This window comes from Delphinapterus leucas, chromosome 1, assembly GCF_059928025.1.
Source record: "Delphinapterus leucas isolate spDelLeu-1000000601 "Yukka" chromosome 1, BTC_Dleu_Yukka2, whole genome shotgun sequence".
In the NCBI taxonomy this organism is placed as follows: domain Eukaryota; kingdom Metazoa; phylum Chordata; class Mammalia; order Artiodactyla; family Monodontidae; genus Delphinapterus; species Delphinapterus leucas.
Window position 1 is genome coordinate 34,070,083 of NC_143129.1, and position 15,567 is coordinate 34,085,649.

The 15,567-nt window shown below is 35.7% G+C and overlaps 1 protein-coding gene across 12 annotated transcripts in view; it reads left to right on the plus strand.

The window, feature by feature from the left end:
- The window catches only part of CEP170 (centrosomal protein 170), a 146,420-nt gene that overhangs the window by 69,915 nt on the left and 60,938 nt on the right, over positions 1–15,567 (plus strand). For all 12 annotated transcript variants that reach the window (XM_089918833.1, XM_089918753.1, XM_089919100.1 and 9 more), the window contains exons 5-7: positions 5,621–5,679; positions 5,776–5,938; positions 7,033–7,167. In XM_089918833.1, coding sequence (XP_089774959.1) covers positions 5,621–5,679; positions 5,776–5,938; positions 7,033–7,167 — 357 coding nt within the window. The remainder of the gene's footprint in view (positions 1–5,620; positions 5,680–5,775; positions 5,939–7,032; positions 7,168–15,567) is intronic.

The following is a 15,567-nucleotide window of genomic DNA, read 5'->3' on the forward strand; positions in this document are numbered from 1 at the left end:
ATTTTGGATTATTTGAACCTTTTTCAGGATTTCATTCTGTCTCCTTTGTTAGCTTATTACTGTAGCACTTTTAAAATATTTTAGTGGTTGTTTTAAGATTTATAATTTTATCCTTAATTTTAAGCTGTATCTTCAAGTGACATTATACCACTTCACGTATAGTATAAGAGCGTTACAGTAGTATACTTTCATTTCTTCTGTCCTGACCTTCGTGCTATGGTTGTCATACATTTTATTTTTATATATGTTACAAATCCCATTCTACACTCTTATCAGTAAAACATCAGTTATCTTTTAAAGAGATTTAAATAATAAGAAAAATATCTTAAGATTTTTATGGGCGTTGTACTCTTATATCTTAAACCAATGTAGCTACCATTTCTTGTGTTCTTCATCCTTTTTTATAGATCCATGTTTTCATCTAGTATCATTTTCTATGTAAAGAACTTCCTATAATATTTCTTATAGTATGGCTTTGCTGGTGATGAATTATTTCATCTTTTTTATGTCTGGAAAAGCTTCACTTTAGTTACTGGAAGTTATTTTTTTTTTATTTTTATTTTTTTGCGGTACACGGGCCTCTCACTGTTGTGGCCTCTCCCATTGCGGAGCACAGGCTCCGGATGTGCAGGCTCAGCGGCCATGGCTCACGGGCCCAGCCGCTCCACGGCATGTGGGATCTTCCCGGACCGGGGCACGATCCTGTGTCCCCTGCATCGGCAGGCAGACTCTCAACCACTGCACCACCAGGGAAGCCCACTGGAAGTTACTTTTGCTGGGCATAGAATTCTAAATGACATTTCTTTTCTTTCAGTTACTTTAAAGTTGTTGCTCCACTCACTGTATTCTCACTTGCATTGGTTCCCTTTTCCCCTGGTTTTGAGCAGTTTCATTATAATGTGCCTTTGTGTAGTTTTCTTCATGTTTCTTGTGCTTGAGGATTTTTGAGCTTCTTGGATATGTGGGTTAATACTTTTAATCAAATTTAGAAAAAATTTCAGCCATTACTTCTTCAGATCTTTTTTTTCTGTCCTCCCTATTTTTTTTCCGAAGACTTCAAGTAAATGTATATTAGGCTACTTGAAGTTGTCTCCTAGCTTACTGAGGCTCTATTTATTATTTTTTAATAATTATCTGTTCTCTCTGCATTTCAATTTGGGTTGTTATTGTTTACTAAACTTTTCTTTGGCTGTGTCTAATCTGCAATTAACCCATCCAGTATAGTTTTCAGCTCTAGAAGTTCAATTTGGATTTTGTTTTTGGTATCTTCCAAGTCTCTACTTATTTTTTTTAAACAATATAATAACTGTGTTAACATGTTTGTTGACACCTGTGTCAGTTCTGGGTCAGTTTGGTGTTCTTTTTGGTTTTTTTTTTTTTTTTTTTTTTTTGCTGTATACGGGCCTCTCACTGTTGTGGCCTCTCCCGTTGTGGAGCACAGGCTCCAGACGCGCAGGCTCAGCGGCCGTGGCTCACGGGCCTAGCCGCTCTGCGGCATGTGGGATCTTCCCGGACCGGGGCACGAACCCGCGTTCCCTGCTTCGGCAGGCGGACTCTAAACCACTGCGCCACCAGAGAAGCCCCTGGGTCAGTTTTGATTGATTTTTGCATTCACTGTAAGTTTTGACTGAATGGCAGACATTGTGAATTTTTACCTTGTTGAGTATTATATGTATTTTTGGATTCCTATAAATAGTTTTGAGCTTTGTTCTGGGAAACAGGTTACTTGGAAACAATTTCATTATGTTGAGTCTTGCTTTTAAGATTTGTTAGGCTTCTAAGATTAGTCTGGGATTAATTAATTCCCCACTACAGAGGCAAGGTCTTTCTGTGTACTCTGCTGTAGGGGTCAGCAAAACTATTGGTAAATCTGACTCTCAGGCTGTATTTGTAAATAAAGTTTTATTGGCACACAGCGATATACACTCACATATTTCTTTTTTTTTTTTTTTTTATAGAGTTTTTTTTTTTTTTAAACATCTTTATTGGGGTATAATTGCTTTACAATGGTGTGTTAGTTTCTGCTTTATAACAAAGTGAATCAGTTATACATATACATATGTTCCCATATGTCTTCCCTCTTGCGTCTCCCTCCCTCCCACTCTCCCTATCCCACCCCTCCAGGCTGTCACAAAGCACCGAGCTAATATCCCTGTGCCTTGCGGCTGCTTCCCCCTAGCTATCTACCTTACTACGTTTGTTAGTGTGTATATGTCCATGACTCTCTCTCGCCCTGTCAAAGCTCACCCTTCCCCCTCCCCATATCCTCAAGTCCGTTCTCCAGTAGGTCTGCGTCTTTATTCCTGTCTTACCCCTAGGTTCTTCATGACATTTTTTTTCCCCTTAAATTCCATATATATGTGTTAGCATACGGTATTTGTCTTTTTCTTTCTGACTTACTTCACTCTGTATGACAGACTCTAGGTCTATCCATCTCATTACAAATAGCTCAATTTCGTTTCTTTTTAAGGCTGAGTAATATTCCATTGTATATATGTGCCACATCTTCTTTATCCATTCATCCGATGATGGGCGCTTAGGTTGTTTCCATCTCCGGGCTATTGTAAATAGAGCTGCAATGAACATTTTGGTACATGACTCTTTTTGAATTTTGGTTTTCTCAGGGTATATGCCCAGTAGTGGGATTGCTGGGTCATATGGTAATTCTATTTGTAGTTTTTTAAGGAACCTCCATACTGTTCTCCATAGTGGCTGAACCAATTCACATTCCCACCAGCAGTGCAAGAGTGTTCCCTTTTCTCCACACCCTCCCCAGCATTTATTGTTTCTAGATTTTTTGATGATGGCCATTCTGACTGGTGTGAGATGATATCTCATTGTAGTTTTGATTTGCATTTCCCTAATGATTAGTGATGTTGAGCATTCTTTCATGTGTTTGTTGGCATTCTGTATATCTTCTTTGGAGAAATGTCTATTTAGGTCTTCTGCCCATTTTTGGATTGGGTTGTTTGTTTTTTTGTTATTGAGCTGCATGAGCTGCTTGTAAATTTTGGAGATTAATCCTTTGTCATTTGCTTCATTTGCAAATATTTTCTCCCATTCTGAGGGTTGTCTTTTGGTCTTGATTATGGTTTCCTTTGCTGTGCAAAAGCTTTGAAGTTTCATTAGGTCCCATTTGTTTATTTTTGTTTTTATTTCCATTACTCTAGGAGGTGGGTCAGAAAGGATCTTGCTGTGATTTATGTCATAGAGTGTTCTGCCTATGTTTTCCTCTAACAGTTTGATAGTTTCTGGCCTTACATTTAGATCTTTAATCCATTTTGAGCTTATTTTTGATACACTCACATATTTCTATGGTCGCTTTTATACTACCACAGCAGAGTTGAGTAGTCGCAACAGAGATCATATGGCCCTCAAAACCTAAAATGTTTACTGTCTGCCCCTTTTTAGAAACAATTTGCCAATCCCTGCTTTATCCAGTGGCTCATGATACATGAGGTTTTCCAGCTTGGCTGTTGTAATTAGACACTATTTCTGGCCCTGCTTGAGCACTGGGCACTCCAATACTTTCAAGTGGTTCTTGTCCCAGTCGTTTCTCAAATGAATGTGCTGATCAGTATTCAGCTGAATACTTGAGCAAGTCCCTGTAACAGTCTCTGGAATTCTATCTCTGTGAAGCTCTCTTCTCTTCAGTAGTCAGTCCCATGAACCTTGGTCTCCCTAGACTCTCAACCCTCTGTCTTCCACAGCTCAGAGAGTCTGCCAGGTTCTGCCTGGATTACCCATTCTTGCAGTGTGACTTGGAAGCTCTCTTAAGGTAGTGAGTTGGGGCAGTGATTGCGCTCACTTTGCTTTGTTCCTCTACACTCAAGACATTGGTCTTTTGTTACCTGGTGTTGATTGTCTTGCAGACCATTGTTCTATGTATTTTGTCTGGTTTTCAGTTGTTTCTTATTTAAAGAAATGTGGAAATAATCTATAAAGATTAATGATTTTTAGTAAGCAAGATTTAAGTAAGCATGTAACTTTTTTCTGGAATTTTTTGAGGTATAATTGACATACGACTATAGTTAATATTACTGTATTGTATATTTAGTAACTTATTGACATCATAAGTAATTGTACCTTAGATTGTCATTTTTCTGAACTAACCAAGTTAGAAACAGTTACCTGGGTCCGTACCACTAGGAAGATAGTAGCTTTGGAGGGAAAAGCTGAGGTTAGGGCAGTCTCAAAATCTCGTAGTCATACCAGAGTTCTCAGGTAAATTCATGACCTAAACAGAAGGATTTTTGAGGGCTTTGGTGCCCCACACAGGAATTTTTTTGTAAGGTAAAGTGTGTGAACCTATGAGTTACACCCTCTTATAAGTTTTCCTTGATCTTAAAAAAGTCTAAATCTAAAGAGAATACCCCAGACTAGCCTTGAGGAGTAGCCTTAAAAGCTCTCCCAGGAGAATCTAGAAGCATCAGAAAACACAACAGGCTAAAATCATTTGTTTCCCATTGAAAAAAATAGAAGTGGCTTTCAATATTTTTAAGATGCTGTGTTTAACGTTGAAAATGTAAGAATGCTATGAATCTTCTCCAGCTGTTAATAAGTTTCTTGGGGGTAAAACAAAGTTACTAGATTTTTACTTTTTATTAGCTATACTTAGTTATGAACTGTGGGTTCTGCCCCGTTAGTCCTCAAGTTCCTCTTCTATAGAATGGGAAGGCGGGTTAATGGAATTGAACAGGATATTCCCAAAGCGCTTTACAATTCTAAAAAATTCTGAGTTTTTATTATTTTAATGAGTAGAACTATGGGTCAAATACTCGTTAACAAGTTTACTGCTTGTTATGCATGGAAAGTCTGTTTTTCTCCCACGTGGTAATTAAAGCTTTCTACCCTTGAAGTCATGGGTGCTCTGAATTGGTAAAGAAGACTAGAATTTACTATGTGGTTATAAAAGTCCTTTCATTACGGGGTTAAGTAATGGTGAGAAATGTGACCTCTACTGTTTAGTGAAAGATCTTTTTAATATACAGAGGCATTGTTCTTTTTGGTATAATAATGAAAGCATTCATTATATCTAGCTTTTGGTTCTAATCTGTATAGAATCAGTTGTTTGATAATGTAGTATGACCCTGATTGCAATTCATGGGGGGAAGGAGTGGTTGTAGTTGCTGTTAAGATCCTAATTATAGCATTTCTTTTGCACTTTCAAGATGAACTTCATTTTATCAATGCTTGTGAAGAAGGAGTAATTGAATTCCTTCAGGATTTACTGTTGGGTAATCACTGATGACGTACTTCTTTTTAGATTTTTGTGATTAGCTATCAATATAATTTGATCCAGCTGCTTTCTCTTTGCAGTCATATTATTGTTAGTGAGAACTGAAAATGTCTTTTGTGCTTCAGTTAATCATCCAGTTATTTGCTTCTTGAAGGCCACGATTACCTAAGTTTAGAATTACTTGCTAGATTTTAAGATTTTATTTAGTCTTTAAAAATGAAAAGTTTTATATTTGTGAGCATATTTTAACATTTAATTCTTAAAGGGAATATAGTCATTCTACTGTAACTACCTGTAGAAAATAGGACAGTTTCTATATTTGATCATTTTAAGCTTGATTATCAGAATTTTGAAATTATATTCTTCCTTAGCCCTGTTTACATACAAATCTTTTCACTGTAGTACGAGGAGAAATGAGGGTCCCTGAAGAAGCTCTAAAGGTAAAAAGTTTTTACTTATTTCTTTTGTAAATCTACCATTTACTAGGGTTGATTTCACTCATGTATATTTCACTTCCATTTTAAAATGTTTTATAGCATGAGAAGTTTACCATTCAGCTTCAATTGTCCCAAAAATCTTCAGAATCAGAATTATTGAAATCTGCATGTGCCAAAAGCATAGATTCAAAGGTAGCAGATACCGCGGCAGAAGTGCCACACAAAGCTACAGAAGCACTAAAATCTGAGGAAAAAGCCATAGGTAAGTTAACCTCTTTCAAAATATCATATATATACTCAGTTATGAAGAAATTGCATGCTTTGTTCTCAAAAGCTTGGCCATATCCTTTTAAAAATAATTAATGATAATAATGACAATTTCAGAGTGGGTTTTAATACAGCCAGTGCTTCATTAGAAAGCATTATAAAACATACAATTATATGGCAGTTGTATGTAGGTGCGTTTAAATATTTGAAGAAAATACATATATTTTGCCTTATAGTATTTTTATTATTTCATGTTTGCTACTTTTTTTTCTGGATTGTAACTGAAATGAATGAAAAGGAAATGTCCAGTAATGCCTACATCATCATAATTATCGTATTTATAGTATTCCAGGAACTGTAAAAAATATTTTATATAGATAATCCCATTCATACAAAAGCAATTTTTAAAACTGCTAGACATTACCAGATTGCTCAAACATAAATCTGTTAGTCCAGTTAACAACTAGTTTAAATTTAATTACTGTGCAATGCCCTTAGGATTTAAAAAAAAGTAAAAAACGGTCACTTATACCAAAATTTAGTTTCATCCTTCACATTTAGATTTATGAGCCATTTCTATATACCAAAGAACTAATTACACTTTGACAAAAAGCTATTGGGCTATAGCAGTTTACATTACTTAGATAATAGCCAGTGCAGAATTTCATTTATTTCATCATGTTCAATATTGAATGAGATTCACAAATACTAAGTTATTCAACTTAGAGTACTTTTCACCTATCTAGACTATACAGTTGACCCTTGTACAACACTGCTTTGAACTATGCAGGTCCACTTATATGCAGATTTCTTTTCGGTAGTAAACACTACAATACTACAGGATCCACCTTAGTTGAATCTACGAATGTGGAACTGCATATATGGGGGGACTGTGGATTTGGGAGGCTGACTATAAGTTATACTCAAATTTTCAACTGCAGGGAGGGTTGAGGCTCCTAACCCCGTGTTGTTCAGGGGTCAGCTGTACTTTTTCATTTAATAAATCAACTGGGCAATTCTAGCATTCTGCAAAAGCATTTTTTTTTCTGTTTCATATGCTTTAGACAGATTTTTCCCACCTCTTTCCAGATACTTCTGCTATGCCCCGTGGTACTCCATTATATGGGCAGCCATCATGGTGGGGGGATGATGAGGTGGATGAACAAAGAGCTTTCAAGTCAGATGGCAAGCCTGAAGAGAAAAATCACGAAACTGGAACATCAGGTAAAAAAATCTCAGACTATGACATTAAGTAGGTATTTTAGGAAGAACTTATCATCGAAGCAAAAATCTGTCTACCCTTAAAAGAGATGTCTCCTATTCTTTAATATGTTAGAAATAGTTGATGAATGTTTTAATGACATTGTCATTTTAAATTAAATTTATTTATTATGAATGATTCTCTCATAAAGTATTCTAATATCTTTGTAAATCACTTTTATTTAAAATATTTTTCCTTATTTAACTTATTTATGAGGGTGTTAAAACTTGATATATAGTTAAGTAATATAGTTGGGCATTTTAAGTATTTTAAAATAATTTTTAAAATGTTTTAATTAGACCAAAATAGTAAATACAAACTAGTTTTGTGTGTTTTCATTAGATTCACAAACATATAATCATATTTTTAAATGAAAATTTTTTATTGTGTTCAAAATGTTGTATGAAGTTTAAAACTTCTTTAAAATCTCAGCGTGCCCAATTTGTTGGGGCATGGTAGCAACAAGATTAGCTGTTCGGCAGCCAGAATGAAGAAATAATTCTGGATCACATTCTCAGATTAATAGTCAAGGAACATAATCTTTTGTTGCTGGAGAAGTTTAGTAATGAACTAAGTGAAAAGCCAGAAAATCAAGATTTCCAGGAAATAAATGGAGCTATCAGTTGTGTGTCACATAAGGACTTGACAAGGACATCAACACTGAAGGATGAACAGCCAGTTTCCGTGATAATAGCAGATAAGGATTAGAACTGGAGGAATTAAATACAGGCACCAGGGAGCAGTATGGAAAGCCAACTTTGACTCTGAGTCAAGGATAGATTCCATCAGAAGTTCTGTCAACTTTCTACCTTTGACCATAATTCTGCAAGGTAAATAAGAGATTTTTCTTAGCTGGAGAATAAGAGCACTCGTTCTTAAATATGCTCTAATTTTACCAGGGTACAAGTCTTAGAAAGCTGGCCTTATCAACTTGATCTTAAAGTGCCCAAAACTGAAAGTTGTGAACTTTGCAAATAAATTCCCATCTCAGTTTCCTTGTTTCTGTGGCCAACACGTTTTTAAACTTCATGTTCAAGCTCAGAAGCTTAGTATTATTTAGCATACCCTCAAATGCAAATAATAGAAATGCCACCTGAGACTAAACAGGAAGGAAATCTCCTGGCTTGAATAAATAACTGAACCTCTTCAGGATTGGTTAATGCTGCATCTCAATGGTGTCATCAGCTAGCTATTTTCTCTCAGACTCTCTGCCCTTCTATTCACAGTGGCTGCATACTGAGGGAGTTTCCCCTCGTACTCATATGCTGCTTGCCAGTAGCAGTTGGAGTGCGTGCTACTTTGATCACATCCAGTGGGAAATAGCAAAGATCGCTTCTAGAAGAACCCCTGGAAACCTTCCCCAAAGTTTTCAACACATTTGTCATCTCATTGGCCTCTCGTGGGTTCAGGAGTAGGTCACCTGCCTATTTCTGAACCAATCCCTGGCAAGGGTTATGAGATTATCCTTAAGGCAATCGTACCCATCCTGAAGCTGAATATGGGGTTAGTTTTCCCCTAAGGCACATGAGCTGTATCAGGGAAGAGCTAGAGATACCTGGGAATGTTGGAGTTCTTTTAGGAGGGAGGAACGGGAAATGGATTTTGGAAGGCAGTCAAGAATGTCTACTTTATATGAAATCTTTGTGTCTTCCCTTCCTTTCACCTCATCTATTATATTGCCTACTTCTGTTGCCCTTTTTTTCCATTGAATCATAATTGAACTATTTCCAGTTTCAACCCTTCTGCAGTTCATTTTGTATAATAAATCTAAGCTGCCGTTTTTTTCCTTTCTTTAAGAAACTACAGTAGCTTCCTTTTGCTTGCCAAATAGATATTATGTCAAAGCTCTCTCTAATTTTGTCCCACTTTCTTAGCCGTGTATCCAACTACCAGTTGTTCAGTGCTCTCTCCCAGTGCATTTCCACATAAATTAGACTAATTCTTGCCTGCTCTTCTCCCACAGACATGTATACACGTAAATCAGGTAATATAAAATTCTAAAGGGTATGTCTGTTTATATGTATTGCTAATATGTAACACTTTCCTTCAGTATTTTGTGTGTATGCCTTCTCATCTAAACTATAAGTTCCTTCAGGGATCACATATTATATTATCATTGTGTACTAGAGCCACCTAGGAGAAAGAGAGAGAGGGAGAGAGAGAAGGGGAGGGGGAGAGAGAGGAAGGAAGGGAGAGAGGGGAGAGTGAGAAAAAAAAAAGTACTAATAATTGGTGGTTAACTTAGAAGAAAACACAGCAGAATTTAACTGTTGCCAAATTCTGAAAATAATTGTGATACTGAGTTTATCTAGCCATTAAAGATCCTTCCACCTTCACACACAAAACAACTTTTGAAATCTGAAATACATATCTTCTAGAATACAATCAATGTAATTACAATAAATGTAAATACAGTAAATGTAAATTTTGTCCTGTTGTTCTGTTTGTTCTGCCATGGAGACAGAACCATGACTTATTAACAACAGCTAACACTTCAGTGGTGCTTGCTTTATCAAGACACTCTTCTAAGTGCCCTGCATATGTTTAATCATTTAATTCTCTCACAGCTATACCTAAAAGTAGTTACTGTTATCATCCCCATTTTATAAATAAGGAAACGGCGGCAAGGTGATGTGAATTTATTCACAAGGTCACCCTGCTAGCAAATAGTGTAGCTGGGATTTGAACCCAGGTACCTGACTCTCGAGTCCATGCTCTTAACCACAAACAGTTAACATTTCAGCAGTCATTACACACACACACACACACACACACACACACACACACAGTCACTCCAAAAGAATATACTTCGTAGAGTATAAAGATTAAAACAAGCACTCCAAAAACAAATTGACATAAAAAATTGATCTCTCATACCTAAGTGTAATGAAATGAATTTCAAACTGTGAAGCATCCAGTAGTAATTTCATCCATGTGAATGAAACTAAATTCTTAAATGATTACCAGCTTGTGTCGCGTGTCTCATTGAGTATCTTTTCTGCCAGATGACAAAAGCTGTCTCATAATCTTAGGATTATTTTTGAGTTAGAAGGAATTAAGTGATGTACGTCTTTTGTTAAGTAGCTTGAAGCACTCTGTCAGATTCAGCTGATTAAAAGCCTTAATGAGAGTCTCATTTGCTTTCTTATGTTAGTATGAGGATGTTATTGTTTCAGATTTATCATTTGTAGTTTTTTAAAATATAGGGTGAGAGAAACAGTTTACTAATCTGAAATAATTTATGATGCCAGCAGATATTGTAGAATCAAATTTGAAAATGTATATTGAATGCTATTTCACTTGGTCATTTTGAAATTAAGGTTTTTTTAGTGTTTCAGATTATGAAATATAAATGATTAGTTTATTTGTGCTCTAAGCATGCTTTTTTGGTAAAAGCAAAAAGTGATTTGCTTCTTGGTTACCAATTTTTAGAATGTAAAATCTTAGTATTTATTTTGAAAGGTGAACATTCCAAAAAGGGTAATAGAGAATCTACTACCTAGTAACTTTCTGTGTCCCTTTCTGTGGGTCCATGTGTATCCAGAATCTCCTACCAATTTACCTTAAAGCCCAAAGAACCCTAGAAGCAAATATTAGAGCAATCAAGTTCTCCTGAAATTGTGTGAATATTTGAGTCCTATTAAAGGAGAATTTATCCTCATTTTAGTTCAGGTATGCTCTTCTACCTTCTAACTTGGTTTAAACGGTTTAAACATTTTTTAGGTTACAACTAAAGGCCTTTAAGTGTTGCATACAGTTTGAAAAGGTGTGTACAACTGTGAAGAGTAGATTTTTGGCTCTTTTGCACTGGTTTTTAATCTAATTAAACTAAATTTGAAAACTTTTGAGTTGTAGTTCCTTTTCGGTAAAAGGAGTTTCCCAGTCTTTGTAATTTGAAGTACTTGAATATACTAGGATGGATATCTTAATCAGAATTTGCCTTCATAATTATAGTCTTTATCATCTCAAAACAGCTTAATATTTCATTTAATTTAGTACAGAAGAATGAAGGGAACATATTTTCTGAATTATGTATGTTATAAGGTTCCCTGGAAGGTCACACAATCATAAAATACCTTAAGAATTTAAGGATATTGCTCTTTTGATTTAGATAAACATAATTAATTCTAGCATAATCAGTTATTAAATGCTTTTAAATATCTAGCAGTTGAGAAAAATAATAAACTATTGGTATAAATAAAATATTAGTATTTTAGTATATAATTTAGTTTACTTAGTATAAACAAAATAGGTTTTGAATAGAAATACATGTTAAATTCATAAATTTCAGAATATGTTTCGTCAGTGTACTGAGAGAGGAAATCTGTTTTATTTTTCTATATTAATTTAGAAGACCCCTAATAATTTTTCTAGTGGGCATACAATTCCCATACATACTAGGCCCATGGTTTTATCATCTTCAGAGAAATGAATTCCTCTACATAATGAATTTTGCAGATGACTGAACTTTACTTTTACAACTGAAATTTGTTTTTAAGTTTAACCATTTCCTATATTTCTATTAAATGAATTACCCATGTCATTGCCTTCTTAAGCACAGAAGGCTGAATATAATTTAAATGTTTGCCTTATGACTCAGAAGCATCATTATGAACATCAGTGATTGAACTATGATGCATTACAGTGATGCCTTTGGGAGACTTGAAGTATGTAAGACTGTTTGCTCCATATACTGAATGAATGGTTCTGAACTACTGTGTTTTTGAGCCATGTGTCTGCTCTTGATTGTTTTTTGTCTTATCTCGACCACTTGACTCTTCTTAGTGCAATATGTCTGACCTTAATCCTTGCTTTTACATCCCCTCCAGATTTGCCACATATAATCTGAGTAAACAGTCAAAAAAGGTTCTCAATGAAGGACTTTCCTGGTAGTAAAGATCGATGATATAGGTGTTGTCATATCTGTCTCGGGTTTTTTATTTTAGAGTTAGATATTTGGTTTTAGTTTCTTGTTTCCCTAATTAGCTATGTTGAAGAGTTGGGGAAGGAAAAGTAAGAGAAACATTTATTTTTGTGCCTACTTTGTGCCAGACTTTTTCTGGATAACTTATCTCACTGAATCTTCACAACAATCTTATGGGTAGATATTATTTTCTCATTTAACAATGAGGAAAATGAGAATTAAGGACTGATAGAGACAGGACTTACCTGATTTCAAATCTTCTCCCTACCTTCCACTAATCATATCATATATGCTGCCTTACCACTCTGTTGTGCTACTTGACATTGTTAGATAAGTGATTTCTGGTTAAATTAGGTGTTAACTTGTATAAGTCTCAGGGTTTCTAGTCCTTGGAGTAAAGGCAGTTTTGAAGTAGGACTAACTTAGGAAATAATAATCTTAAACATAGTTATGTGCTGTTGTTGATCTCTGCTTTTTTAATGTGTTATAATGTGAAAGCATATTAAAAGCATGTCAGTATTAACTGAAGTTTTTTTCACAAGGGAGGAAAATTGGGAACATACTCATTTGAATCGTGAATAACAAGTAAATGATAAATGCTATACCCCTGGGCCAGCTTTTTGTAGTTATTGCTTCATAGTTCAGCTACATCATTTTATTTGGGTATTCAGGTAGTGGTAGTAGGAAACTACTAACCCTTGTCCTCAGGGTTACTCTGTTACCTGTAAGGATGTGGAGAGCAAAATGAATGAATGAATGACGATAGATAGATAGGATAGGTTTGCTTATTTATTTATTTAACATCTTTATTAGAGTATAATTGCCTTACATTGTGTTAGTTTCTGCTGTATGACGAAGTGAATCAGCTATATGTATACTTATATCCCCATATCCCCTCCCTCTTATGTGTCCCTCCCTCCCCTCTAGGTGGTCACAAAGCACCGAGCTGATCTCCCTGTGCTATGTGGCTGCATCCCACTAGCTATCTGTTTTACATTTGGTAGTGTATATGTGTCTATGCCACTCTCTCACTTCGTCCTAGCTTATCGTTCCTTCTCCCCATGTCCTCAAGTCCATTCTCTATGTCTGCATCTTTATTCCTGTTCTGCCCCTAGGTTCTTCGGAACTTTTTTTTTTTAGATTCCATATATACATGTTAGCATATGGTATTTGTTTTTCTCTTTCTGACTTACTTCACTCTGTATGACAGATTTCTAGGTCCATCCACCTCACTACAAATAACTCAATTTCGTTTCTTTTTGTGGCTGAGTAAAATTCCATTCTGCATATGTGCCACATCTTCTTTATCCATTCATCTGTAGATGGACACTTAGTTTGCTCCCATGTCCTGGCTATTGTAAATAGTGCTGTAGTGACCATTGTGTGGTACATGACTTTTTTTGAATTATGCTTTTCTCATGGTATATGCCCAGTAGTGGGATTGCTGGGACACATGGTACTTCTATTTTTAGTATTTTAAGGAACCTCCATACTGTTCTCCATAGTGGCTGTATCAATTTACATTCCCACCAACAGTGTAAGAGGGTTCCCTTTCCTCCACACCCTTTCCAGCATTTATTGTTTGTAGATTTTTTGATGATGCCCATTTGGAATGGTGTGAGGTGATACCGCATTGTGGTTTTGATTTGCATTTCTCTAATGATTACTGATGCTGAGCATCCTTTCATGTGTTTGTTGGCAATCTGTATATCTTCTTTGGAGAGATGCCTATTTAGGTCTTCTGCCCTTTTTTGGATTGGGTTCTTTGTTTTTTTGATATTGAGCTGTGTGAGCTGCTTGTATATTTTGGAGATAACGCTTTGTCAGTTGCTTCATTTGCAAATATTTTCTCCCATTCTAAGGGTTGTCTTTACATCTTGTTTACGGTTGCCTTTGCAGTGCAAAAGCTTTTAAGTTTCGTTAGGTCCCATTTGTGTGTTTTTGTTTTTATTTCCATTTCTCTAGGAGGTGGGTCAAAAAGGATCTTGCTGTGATTTATGTCATAGTATGTCATAGTGTGTTCTCTGTTTTCCTCTAAGAGTTTGATAGTGTCTGGCCTTACATTTAGGTCTTTAATGCATTTTGAGTTTATTTTTGTGTATGTGTTAGGGAGTGCTCTAATTTCATTCTTTCACATGTAGCTATCTAGATTTCCCAGCACCACATATTGAAGAGGCTGTCTTTTCTCCATTGTATATTCTTGCCTCCTTTATGAAAGATAAGGTGACCATATGTGCGTGCGTTTATCTCTGGGCTTTCTATCCTGTTCCATTGATCTATATTTCTGTTTTTGTGCCAGTACCATACTGTCTTGATGACTGTAGCTTTGTAGTATAGTCTGAATTAAGGGAGCCTGATTCCTCCAGCTCTGTTTTTCTTTCTCAAGATTGCTTTGGCTCTTCGGGGTCTTTTGTGTTTCCACACAAATTGTGAGATTTTTTATTCTAATTCTGTGAAAAATGCCATTGCTAGTTTGATAGGGATGGCATTGAATCTGTGGATTACTTTGGGTAGTAGAGTCATTTTCACAATTTTGACCTCTCCAGTCCAAGAACATGGTATATCTCTCCATCTGTTTGTGCCATCTTTAATTTCTTTCATCAGTGTCTTATAGTTTTCTGCATACAGGTCTTTTGTTTCCTTAGGTAGGTTTATTCCTAGCTATTTTATTCTTTTTGTTGCAATGGTAAGTTGCAATGGGAGTGTTTCCTTAATTTCTCTTTCAGATTTTTCATCATTAGTGTATAGGAATACAAGTGATTTCTGTGCCTTAATGTTGTATCCTGCTACTTTACCAAATTCATTGATTAGCTCTAGTAGTTTTCTAGTAGCATCTTTATGATTCTCAGTGTATAGTATCATCTCATCTGCAAACTGACAGTTTTACTTCCTCTTTTCTGATTTGGATTCCTTTTATTTCTTTTTCTTCTCTAATTGCTGTAGCTAAAATTTCCATAACTATGTTGAATAATAGTGGTGAGAGTGGGCAACCTTGTCTTGTTCCTGATCTTAGAGGAAATGGTTTCAGTTTTTCACCACTGAGAACAGTGTTGGCTGTGGGTTTGTCATATATGGACTTTATTATGTTGAGGTAAGTTCCCTCTATGCCCACTTTCTTCAGAGTTTTTATCATAAATGTGTGTTGAATTTTGTCGAAAGCTTTTTCCTGCATCTGCTGGGATGATCATATGGTTTTTCTGCTTCAGTTTGTTAATATGGTTTATCACATTGATTGATTTGCATATATTGAAGAGTCCTTGCATTCTTGGGATAAACCCCACTTGATAATGGTGTATGATCCTTTTAATGTGCTGTTGGATTCTGTTTGCTAGTATTTTGTTGAGGATTTTTGCATCTATGTTCATCAGTGATATTGGCTTGTCATTTCCTTTTTTTGTGACATCTTTGTCTGCTTTTGGTATCTGGGTGACAGTGCCCT